This window comes from Tachypleus tridentatus, chromosome 13 (assembly GCF_004210375.1).
Source record: "Tachypleus tridentatus isolate NWPU-2018 chromosome 13, ASM421037v1, whole genome shotgun sequence".
Lineage (NCBI taxonomy): Eukaryota > Metazoa > Arthropoda > Merostomata > Xiphosura > Limulidae > Tachypleus > Tachypleus tridentatus.
In genome coordinates, this window is record NC_134837.1 from 74487972 (window position 1) to 74501206 (window position 13235).

The 13235-nt window shown below is 32.2% G+C and overlaps 1 protein-coding gene across 2 annotated transcripts in view; it reads right to left on the reverse strand.

Annotated features, from left to right (window-relative positions):
- Positions 1–1231: 1231 nt before the first annotated feature.
- The window catches only part of LOC143237928 (uncharacterized), a 273555-nt gene continuing 261551 nt past the window's right edge, over positions 1232–13235 (reverse strand). For both annotated transcript variants that reach the window (XM_076477682.1, XM_076477683.1), the window contains one exon: positions 1232–4996. In XM_076477682.1, coding sequence (XP_076333797.1) covers positions 4200–4996 — 797 coding nt within the window. In that variant the 3' untranslated portion in view covers positions 1232–4199. The remainder of the gene's footprint in view (positions 4997–13235) is intronic.

The following is a 13235-nucleotide window of genomic DNA, read 5'->3' on the forward strand; positions in this document are numbered from 1 at the left end:
AACTCCAGAGTGCAAAATTTAACTTAGTTCATAGAATGATAAACTGTACTTACATAAAACTAAACATTTGATAAGTTACCGAATCAGAAATATGTTATTTTTTTTTTGCAATAGGAAAGTGTTAATTAATAATATTTTTTATATCACACACACACATATACATATTTAGGGATCCAAGATATTTGATAATAATGCGCACTGTGAGGGAAATTTAGGGGTCTAAAGTAATGGTAACAATGAACACTTGTAAGGTTACTTTAGGGGTCCAATGTAATGGTAACAATTACACTTGTAAGGTTAATTTAGGGGTCCAAAGAATTTGGTAATAATGAACGGTTGTGAGATAAATTTAATAATTTGGTAACAATAAGTGTTTGCGGGAGTAATGTTCCTCGATTTCGCAGAGATTGAAGATAACACAATTATGTATAATTCTTTATTCATTAAAATAAATCTGTCCATAATATTAAGTTATTCACAAGAGTTGTTTAGTCCCTTATCTGATTGTTTCAAGTTTTTACTGATTAAGAATGATTTCATAAAATTTCTATCGAATTATTTTTGAGTATTCTAAGCATACGTAGAAGACCAGTAATTACTCCAATTTAAAAATTCTTTATGCAGTTTTTGAGACCTTGCTGTTACCTCTAAAATTGGAGATTTTACGTATATTTACTTTTTTTCTCTTCTGCCAATTGCGGAGTTTGAAGAAACTATTCTGCAACTAAATTCTCAAAACAAATTTCAAGGGTTTCATGAATGACGAGAAATATTGTGTTACATCATTTGCTCGTAAGAAAGAAATTATATGTTCATTTTTAAAACCCAAATATCATATTTTCCAGCAAAACCAACATTTTGTAAAAAAAACACACCAAAAACCTACACACAAAGCCATGGACAAAGAAACGTGAACTGTTATCAATGAAAATTATATTTGTTACTTTAAAGGAAGCTAAAGAAGAGATAGTTTACTTCCGTCGTGTATTATTTATCCATTTTATTATAAAAACGAGTTTACCAATGAAATAATATTTGAACCATTTTCTGTTGCAGTAATGTTAAGGTATGAAGCATTTGACTTGTAATGGAAAATAACTGTAACATTACACAAAAGAATGATACAGAGCAGAGTTTAAAACCTTTTACCATTAAAGTTTTATTTCGCAATACGTCACGCAAAGGAAAAACCAAACAAAATGGTTTACTGATAAGACACAATCAATACACAATTCTTGATCTTTCATATCATAAGAACATTCTATTTTATTTATTTACAGACATAGTTATAGTTAATTTAACAGCTATTTCATTCCTTAAGTTGGTCTACAAAGTTGGAATTCAAAACAAGTTACGATATGTTAACAACTCTGATTAGACAATGACGTACAATAAAAAAATTAAACGCACTAAATCATTAAAACAGATAACTTGTATTTTAAATTAAATTATGTCACACTTTCAAAAATGTTTCAAATGATTGAATTATATGAAAACAAACTTCACACAAATAATATATAATGAATAGTTGTTGTCGTCTCAAAAACATTTTACATTTAGAACATACACAAAAAGGAAGAAGTTTTCTGTACTCACATTCAACGGGAATTTTGAATTAATTAGCAGAAGAATATATATTTTCAATCGGTATCACTAAACTATATAATACCTATAGAAAAGAAGTTTTTAATAGAGTATATTTAATTTCTTTAAAAAGAATATATGAAAATTAAAAAGAAATCGAATTAACCCGTACAAAATCTCGAAGTTTTCAGTAACTTTTCAGGTTAAAATAACTGGATAATTATACTACAGTACAATAAAAAAAATTCCAGTAGCAATAGTTTTCATGATATCACGCTCACTTTAATTCTTATATCCGAGTAAATTAAACCACAAGGATTAATAATATCATGAAAGTAATTGTTATGTATCATACAAAGAAACATAGAACAATGTTATTGTTTTTTTTTTAAATTAAGAGTCAATGAAGTTGCCAGATAGAAAAGTGAGAATGATGGCTTTGTTGTATGTTAAAGAAGTACAACTATCGTATGATGGAACCTGACCAAAGTTTGAATATGTTCTTGGAGAACTGGAATTTCTTAGAATATTTATTTAGGAAGAATCAAGTTTACATGTTGACTTGTCAGTATGATGAGATTCTGTAAAATGATACAAAATCATTGACTTATCCCATTTTAAGTTGTTCAAAATTATCTTGAAACATAAATATTATAAATACACACATCTTCAGGAAGTGTAAATAATTAGCAAATAGAATCAAGGAAAAAATGTTAAAAACATCAACAAGAACAGGAATGTTTTGATGACTGACTGTTTTAAACATCAAACAAGTGTTTATATATTCTTTTAATTACTTATTCATTATATAGATAAATTCCAGATGTTTTGGACTAAGAATCTATGATTACAGAGAAAAAAAACACTTTTTTTATTGAAGACACCATTGCGATAAAACCCGAAAAATACAAGTTCAAATCTGGTAAAGCCATCTGAGAAATTTTTATTTAATGAAAAATTCATTTGTAGAAGGAGTAATACTTAATGGCGTATTATTTACTATGAAAAAAAGTACAGTTAAAGTAACAAAGTAAATCAAAATGACAAAATATATGAAAAAATTCAGCAATAAATAAAAATAACACTTGAACTCAGACGCAAAGCCAACACCTTTCAATAATTACTTAATTTTTTATGCCAATAAAATATTTTCTTACTGTAGGTTGAATACACTTAAATCATTTCGAAATCTCATTTACTGAAAATAAAAAATAGAATTTTTACCTCAGACTTTGGCTTCAATCAAATAAGTATCCTGATGCACATAAAAATCGATAATTATTACGAAGGATTACATTTAGTATTGAACTTTAAAGAAAAGCTAAAAACCAATTTATAAATGATAATTTTAGATGAGTTTTATACTATAATGAATTTATTTATTTTTGATTGTTTGTCTTTTGTGTGTTTTTAAGCACAAACCTACACAGTGAGCTACCTGTGCTCTGCCCACCGAGGGTTCTAGCGTTGTAATCCCTTAGACATACCGCTGTGTACGTGGGGAGGGGGTATTTTTGATACCTTCACTTTAATAATTTGTTTTTCAGAAAGTTGCTTAGAAATTACGAGTTTATTTGTAAGTGGTAGACTTCTTTGTTTCCTATGTAGTTAACTATTAAAATTAATTTAAACGAATGTAAATAATTAAAAAAAGTTTATCTTTATGAAGTTTAGACATGACTACCTAACGTAAATGTTTTAGTTAGCACTGATGAAATGTAAACTCACACACGATAGATAAGTCTAAAGACTCTTTCGATAAGCATTTCGAGTTAATGAAAGAAAATCAAACTTTTTATAGGATTAGCTCATCTCGTTTCTCAGAGACATTTGTATAATACATAAAGTGTTCGATTTTTAAAGTAATTATTTTAACACCAAAATAGGTAAGAGAAAAAAAAATTGACAAGCTAACGTAGTACATACAATACAATAATACTCAGTAAGAACATTTTGAGAAGGGTCTATGTTAAAAATGACCCAGCTCCTAATATGGTACTTGAAGTAACTTATACATCCATATGAAATAATTACATAAAACAACCTCATTAATCTTAGATAAATCAACCATAAAGATCTATGATACACGTATCATGGTCTGGCTTGTTTTTATACGTGATTTGAATTCCACGTCTTCCTGAATTCTCGGGGAATTTATCAAGCACACATGGATAAAACCAGTACCAGCACACATGGATAAAACCAGTACCAGCAATCTGTTTTAAAACTTTTAAAAAAGGCGCTTTCGCAAAGAACAAACACTTTTTGTTTTATATAGTTCAGAAAAGTGGATAGAGTTTAAACTGTTGGTTTTATACAGCTCAGGAAGGTATAGAAAGAATTTAAACTGTTGGTTTTATATAGTTCAGAAAGATATAGAGAGAGCTTAAACTGTTGGTTTTATATAGTTTAGAAAGGTATGTAGAGAGAGTTTAAACTGTTGGTTTTATATACTTCAGAAAGATATAGAGAGAGCTTAAACGGTTGTTTTTATATAGTTCAGAAAGGTTTATAGAGATACTTTAAACTGTTGGGTTTTTTCTAGTTCAGAAAGGTATATAGAGATAGTTTAAACTGTTGGTTTTCTATAGTTCAGAAAAGTATATAGAGATAGTTTAAACTGTTGGGAACGACTTAAAGCCATAATCGTCATCCACATCAGTACTTCTTCGGTTAGACTTCCACTCATTTTCAAGGGATTTTGAGATAGTTCTTCTATCTGATTGATCCGAAAAAATGGAGTAGAGATTATGTCGCTGTTTAGGCCTATTATTGGATGAGTTCCTGAGAGATCCAGAAGCGGATCGCGATTCGGAGAGAAGGAAAGGAAAGTAGCCTTGGTCCTTGCAGGCCACGACAGTCGGCCTGGCGGGCAGTGGAGGAGGCATATCAGTGGCACGGATGCCCCTTCCAGTTACAAAGTCATACATTATCTCTTCGTACACGTGGTAATCAGCTGCAGACATGGGTTGACGGTTCACGAGGTCGTCTTTATTTGACCTGGGAACTGAAGCCCTGCAACAACCGCGGGATGGACTTTCTCCAAAATCTGTTTTATGAGAAGCGAGGGTTGCAGGCTTGTCTTCCACTGTGATATTGCCGTCCTCCGTTTCTGTGTTAGTACCAGAGATATCGGTTGTTGTTTCTTTAATATCACCCTGTTTCTTCAGTTGTAAGTCTTCAATAATTTGAAGCATACATTTGGCTACTTCAGTGAAGCGGGACTTGACAATTGAATTAGTTGCTTTATTCGGATTTTTTGAATCGAGTTGATGCTCTACAGAAGCAACTTGATTCGTAGGGTTATTCTGGTCATCAGTAACACTGTTGCCTGTAGTAGGCTGTCTTTCAGGGTTTTGCATATCCGACTCAGAAACATCTCGTAAATCTTTGGCTGTTTCGGAAGGTTTTTCTAACAGAGAGAAAATGAATAACGAATGATTAGTCAAACGTTTTTAATGCATGCAGTATAACATAAATACGAGTGTTTTAACATAATGTAAATTTGATAATTTATTAACAAATTGCCTTATGATAAATTCAAGAAACGGGTACAGAAACTCTACAAATTCATTAAAACGTTCACGACATTATAATGCCAGGAAAGTACATACGATTTAATTCGTTCACACTGACAGTTACGACTTTTCCAAATGAAAAAAAAACGTCTAAGTTCGTTTTACATTTATTGCAGAGATAGCCAAGCTGTTTTGTGTCATAAAACACCAAACCAATTTACATTTATTAGATAAAGAAACATTGTATAAATCATAACAGTTTATTAGCTTGAAATATATGACTTTAATAATTACACAATTTTAAGAACTCGAGTGAAAGCAAAGTAGAATATTTTATATTATGTTAACTAGACTATATCTGTCATATCTAAGTACTAAGCCTAGTACTAAGGTCAATCAGGCCAGCTTGGAATAAACAACATAGCAATGTTATAGGTTCTATTTATGTGTATGAATTGTAATTATTATTATTATTTATTTAAGACACTTATAAGTTAGATAAAATATTTATTTCATAATTTATTGTGACAATCCAAGTTCTGTATCTCTATGGACTGAACCTGTCAAACGACAGTCTACCATCAGATCAACGGAGTCATCTCTTAGGCACTTTTTTAAATCAACAGAAAGTACATAGCTACTACGTTATTATGAAAGTTAAAAATCCTAAATATTTTAGGAAATGTTCTTTTAATTTCGAAGGTATGGGATAGCCTTAACAAATTCGAGATGTGTTTGGCGAACAAAGAACAATTCATCTGTTCTACGCTCGCTATATCTGATCAGTCAATAAAATATTAGTTCCCTTTGCTGTTCTACACTCATTATAGCTGATCACTTAATAAAATATTAGTTCCCTTTGCTGTTCTACACTCATTATAGCTGATCACTTAATAAAATATTAGTTCCCTCTGCTGTTCTACACTCATTATAGCTGATCACTTAATAAAATATTAGTTCACTCTGTTGTTCTACACTCAATATACCTGATCACTTAATAAAATATTAGTTCCCTTTGCTGTTCTACACTCATTATAGCTGATCACTTAATAAAATATTAGTTCCCTTTGCTGTTCTACACTCATTATAGCTGATCACTTAATAAAATATTAGTTCCCTTTGCTGTTCTACACTCATTATAGCTGATCACTTAATAAAATATTAGTTCACTCTGCTGTTCTACACTCAATATACCTGATCACTTAATAAAATATTAGTTCACTCTGCTGTTCTACACTCGATATACCTGATCACTTAATAAAATATTAGTTCACTCTGTTGTTCTACACTCAATATGGTTGATCACTTAATAAATATTAGTTCACTCTGTTGTTCTATACTCAATATAGCTGATCACTTAATAAAATATTAATTTACTCTGTTGTTCTACATTCAATATACCTGATCACTTAATAAAATATTAGTTCACTCTGCTGTTCTACACTCAATATACCTGATCACTTAATAAAATATTAGTTCACTCTGCTGTTCTACACTCGATATACCTGATCACTTAATAAAATATTAGTTCACTCTGTTGTTCTACACTCAATATGGTTGATCACTTAATAAATATTAGTTCACTCTGTTGTTCTATACTCAATATAGCTGATCACTTAATAAAATATTAATTTACTCTGTTGTTCTACATTCAATATGGTTGATCACTTAAAATATTAATTCACTCTCTTGTTCTACACTCACTATGGTTGATCAGGTAATAAAATATCTTGAACTATGTTGTCAGGCTTCCCTGTCATTACTACACAATTCTTCCGTGAAATTCAACCTATTTAATAGTCAATATTTTCTAGCAAAACTAACAGTTGCAAACTATGTTACAAGATGACTATAATTGAAGAAGAAAAAGCTGTCATTTGAAATATATGAAATCACTTTTTATAATTTTAGGCAGCGTAAACGCAGTTGTTCGTTCAGAGTATATATATTTAAAACCACTAACAAGCAATCAGTTAAGACAAACCCTACTTACTGATTGTAGGTGAGAAGGTTTAATTAAGAGACGAATGTCTAACTTTACATCGAAAAAGGCACATTAGGGTTAAAAATGACAAATATCCTGTACTTTTATCATGCTAAATATTAGTCAGCAGACAAGGGTTCGATAGGTTAAACGTTAGGCATAAAATATCAAATTATTAAAACAAAATGAGATCCTGTTTATAATAAAAAAATATAGTACTTACCAGTGGAAAAGTAAGTCAGTCATTCCAATTGACTTACAATTCTGTTTGTGAATACTTTTATCTTTTTTTTTTTTTTTAAATGTGGTTGTCCATATAAAGAGTTGTGATTTTTAATGGATATATCTGGTACAACGCTGGAACCTTTGCAAATATTTACCGTCCTCCAAATGGCTCACATGAAAGTCTGAGGGGTTATAACGCTAAAAAATCGGATTTCTATACCCGCGATGGGCAAAGCATTCGTAGCCCATTGTGTAACTTTGGACTTAACAACAAACAAAGAATCAGTAAGGCGCCTCTGAGGTAGAAATGCAAAGGGAAAAAACAACAACAAATGAGTTAGGTGTCGAGGTGGAAGGGAATACGGAAGCATTGTAGGTGTTTAAGTAGTTGTCAAACAGACTGGATGGGTGAGGCCACGCTGACGGCAGGCAACCCTTGGCGCCACTACCACTAACATATTCATAGTTTTGTGTGTGTGCTTGTATTCCGATTGAACCAGGAAGAAGATAACTTGATAGGTTTCTTTTTTGTTTTTCACTAAGGACATCAGTGTCGTGGTTGGAGCTCACGGCAATTGTTTTTTGTTTTGTTCCCCCCCCCCCCATTCACCTTAGAGGCTTCGAGCTGTTAGTAATTTGATATGTTAAAACGATTCCAACTGAATTATTTCTCGAGGGCTACTTCTGTATCTAAATGTTTACAACGCTTAATCACAAAACTTTTGACAAATATTATTGTTAAAGACCTAGCCCAAAAACAAAAGACTCAGTTATGATTAAGTACAACATTTGTTGTTAGTGTGAGTTAACACGTTTAAAAACAACTCTTACATGTTATTTTATTAAACGCTAATTTCATAATCGTTCACACATATCTATATTGATAACATCGTACAATTCTTTTATGACAAGACTAGAGGGAAGGTAGCTAGTCATCACCACCCACGGCCAACTCTTGGACTATTCTTTTACCAACGAATAGTGGGATTGGCCATAACTTTATAACGCCTTCACTTGAAAGGGCGAGCATGTTTGGTATGACGGGGATTCGAACTCGCGACCCTTGGATTACATGTCAAGTGCCTTAACCATTTGGCTATGCCAACCCTATCTTCCTTGGGAATTGATGCAATGTTTTTATCATATTGTTTTTTATCTTTGTTTGTAAATCAAATCTACACAATGGGCTGTCTGTAATCTGCCTACCACGGGTATCGAAACCGTTATAACTCCGCAGACATTTCGCTGTGCCCCCGGGGGGGAGGTAATTACATTATAACTACAACTAATATTAACTTCCGATCAGAACAAGCTATCTACTTAAAGAGAAACTAAATCTGAAACTTGTAATAAATATATACAGTTAATCTAATGTGCTTTTCTTCCTTAGAAAGATCAGAAGCATTGTTAACTACGTTGTCGGTCGTAAATCCCATAATAACTCACGGGTTTGGGCAGCTCAGGAGATTTAGTTTGATCCTAAGTACTAAACTAATATGGAAAATAATCTGTATAACAAGAATACGATAACAAAAAAACATAAAATTAATGACATTAAACATTCTCAAGAATAATGGTAAAGAAAATAACAATAAAGGAATAATAAAATACACCTTACTTTTGGTTTCAAATACTCTCGTTACGTCTGTTGAACGACGTAGCATCAGTATTACTGTATATAAACAAAACTTTAACCAATCCTCCATAGGATCGTTTTGTGATCAATAAAAACACATTAAAAAGTTCCGTTAATGTAATTTTAGAGGAGTGTGGTGTCTTAGATAAATTTCTTCGACACGTATTATTGTTTAGGCTCGAAATAAAGAACAAGTTATTAGGAAGAGTATATCCAAGAACTTAGGTCCATGAAAATAATAAACAATACATTAACTCACTACCGAATTATACACTAAATGTATATGTAAAAACGGCTCGTTTGGGTTGAGAAAATTCTTTTACGTAGAGGAGTGAACAACGTTTCGACCTTCTTCGGTCATCGTCAGGTTCACAAAGAAAGAAAGATGTAACTGACCGGAAGCTGACCACATGTTTGAAAGGGGTTGTGTAACTGAGTGTCGGAATGTAGAGTGCGGGTTTAGATGTTTGAATATATAATTTTATATTATTTATTTTATTACAAAGGAACATCTTTATACCTCTATTAAAAATAATATAATAAATAATAATATTTTATAATATTTATTTTATTACAAAGGAACATCTTTATACCTATATTAAAAAATAATATAATAAATAATAATAATAAAATAAATAATATAAAGTTATATATTCAAACATCTAAGCCCGCCCTCTACATTCCGACACTCAGTTACACAACCCCTTTCAAACATGTGGTCAGCTTCCGGTCAGTTATCTCTTTCTTTCTTTGTAAACCTGACGATGACCGAAGAAGGTTGAAACGTTGTTCACTCCTCTACGTAAAATATTTTCCCAACCCAAACGAGCCATTTTTACATATATATTTCTCTACAAGTGGGTTTTCTCGACATCACTGATCATATACTAAATGATTAGAATATTGGTTCTGTAACAAAATATAACAATGTTAAATGTTGTACAAATAAAACAATGCAATAAACATGCTACGGGATGTGTATAACACAACTGTTTCCACTTTATTACCTAAACTATTTAACTAAACACATGAAGTAGACTCTAGGATGTAATGAAGCTAACGAAAGGAAAGATATAACACTTGCAAATATCGTGAAAACTAAGGTAATTTAAATAAAGACACAATGTAAAAACTACATCTGGAACTGCTATATAGCTACTAACGGATGTATTTCTTTAGGGTCAACGAAAGTGTCCTGTTTCAGGAGTAAATAAAACCAAAATTAAAAATAACAAATATTTTTATTTCTTGCTTCTGAAGTTCGTATGTCATACTGTCTTGCACCTTTAAAAGTGCATAATTTTCCTAGTGATTCAAGGCATGCACAAGTTTTACTGAGGTAACGACGTTACAGAATGCAATGTTAAACGTCCCTTACGTGACTTCAGTTAGTTCAATGGCTTCTAACTGACTAACAGACAACACAGTACTGTATGGTGGTAAAAATGGTTAAAATAGGCGACCCCTCTAGGGGGATTTTAACACCCTTTATGCGAAAGTAAATATATATAACACTTTAATTAAGGGGAGGTTAAAAACCAATGACAGCCAATACACCAAAACGTTTCACTATTACTCTAAACAATTTACAAAAGAACTAAAGTGTGAACGTGAAAGTTTTTAGAAAGTCCTTATTCAAGTCTCAGAATTCCTACTGTATGTAACAGTCTACGAGTATTAAATAGTCCAACACAAATTAACTGGAATATTCATAACTGAAAATGCAATGTTTATAACTTTAAAGTTGAGAACTTTTTTTTTTTGCTCGACTGTTCAATTTCGCGCCAAATCACCCAAGGGTTATCATCACTAGCCGTACCCTAATGTAGAAATGATAGATTAGAGAGAAGGTAGGGCTACTTTAATCGAATAGTGAGATTGAACGTCACATTATAACACGACTGTGACTGTAAAGGCAAACATGTTCGGTGATGAGATCCGAAAAATTGATCCACAAATATCAAATTGAGCGCCCTGAGCCATAAGATCAAGCCAGGCCGAAAGTGTTTTATGGAAATCGTATATATACAAATGCGGCTACTCAATACAGTTCGTTCGATTTTGCGCCTTGAAAAATATGTTAGAATATTCTCTCTCTCTAAAATGTCCAGCATTAACATTAATCAAGGCCCAGCATGCCCAGATGGTTAAGGCACTCGATTCATAATCCAAGGGTCGAGGGTTCGAGTCCACGTCACTCCAAACATGCTCGCCCTTTTAGCTGTGGGGGCGTCATAATGTAACAGTTAATCCCACTATTCATTAGTAAAAGAGTAGCCTAAGAGTTGGCGGGGGGTGACGATGACTAGCTGCCGTACCTCTAGTCTTACACAGCTAAATTAGGGACGGTTGGCGCAGATAGGCCTCGTGTAGCTTTGCGCGAAATTCAAAACAAATCAAACACTAATCAAACTTTAAAACCTGTGTACAAAGACTACAGTACACTTTTCATGTCAGCCGAAGTCGTTCAAAGGTTTTGTTGATGACTACGTTATGAATAGTGGTCGCTATCGGAAGTCCAAACTTCATCTTCACGCCCGCCAACCACGCCCGTTCGTATTTTTTATTTCTTGAAAGAATCATCACGTTTAAAGAACCTCTGAAGCCCCATTAATTAGTTCAGACTTGTAGTGATGTTACATTTGAGTTTTGTGATTGTATACATACATAAAACATTTTGACTGTAGAACGCCCTATTAGTCCTGCACTGATCAAGTTAGCCTAAATGGTTGCCACACGATGGGGCGCAATAACATACACATAAATCATTAAGTTTACAGTAAGAAAGGAAACGACAGCTCGTAAATTTCGCCTTATGTATATAACTACATTATACTGACTGACTGATTGAGTTCTGGTTGTCTTCTAATTAAGTGAAAAATCAATCAACCAGTCTTTGACAAAGGAAATATATTTATTTACAGTGTGCGAGTTTCGGTTTCAATATCTTACATTCCACTAACCATTACAAATACATAAATTTTCTGTTATAATAGCATGCATTCAAACTACATTCTCCTCTTTATATTCATATTGTCTCAAGAATAAAGATTATTTAAAAAGACGAATTAATAATTCAATAATTCTTCAACTGTGCTATTCCACATTCTTGGGTGATCATCTCTCAAATAGTTTAAAAACTGGACATGCTTAACAAAACAACAACAGAAAAATCAGTGTCGGTGTTTGACAAAATAACCAGTTTCAGCAATCAACTTTCTAGGCATAATTTACGATTACAGGTTTAAAAAACAACAACTTTATGAGTTACTTACAATCAGAAGAAGAGCCTAAAACTCTTGGATTATTGTTTTTATAAATAGTTTCAGTATTAATAAATGTGATAAAAATAAAATTTTGTGTAACATCAACAGAAAGTAGTAATAATGATACACCTGAAAACTCGAAATAATTGGTTTTTAGTGACTAAACGCTTCGAAGATCGATGTCTCGTAAAACTATCAAATAAAATATTACGATCGCACTAAAACTGATGCTTCGGCACCATTTTATTTCAAAATTTTAAAATAAATTTCGTAAGAAGAAAGTTTTTATTAATGAAAGAGATAATTATATTATAAACAAACGTAGTTTATAAAACGCAAGCAATACACATATGTTCTCTAGCTGTGAAGACGTAGTCAATCTGCAGTCTAAGTTTCTCTCTGGCATAGATCTTAAGATCTGGGAGGGGAAAAATTTAATACCACCAGTAGGTGGCCTTTATTTATAGTGGATGTATAATGGCTTGTTAAGCCTAAATGTAATCCTTAGGGCAACTTCTTTGTAGACACGCATGTTATCAGCTATGCATATAAAATAACTAAATACGTTGACACTAAGGTTAGCCTTTCACACTATGTATTCATTGTGTTAGCCTTACTGGTGTGTAGGTACAATTTGAAAATAGATATATTATACAGTTATTATTGATGATCATGCAAATGTGAAATACATTTCTTTCACTTGTCGCTCTAATGAAATTTTAAAGGAAACTATAAATCAATTTCGCGTTCGTTATAAATTAAATGAAAAAAAAGTTACAACTACACTAGTAAAAACTCGAACGCTTATTTCAATTTAGAAAGTCAGATTCATTCCCTTCTTGCAAAACTTTAAATAAGCCTTTGATGCGTAGAAGAGAATGTTACAATTGGAATTATAATTAAAGGGAGCTGAAAAATAGGTGCTTTATTTATCCGTTGTCCTGTACAGTTCATGAGTCAAGCATAGTCTAGGTTGTCCTGTTCAGTTCATGAGCCGAGCACAGTCTAGGTTGTCCTGTTCA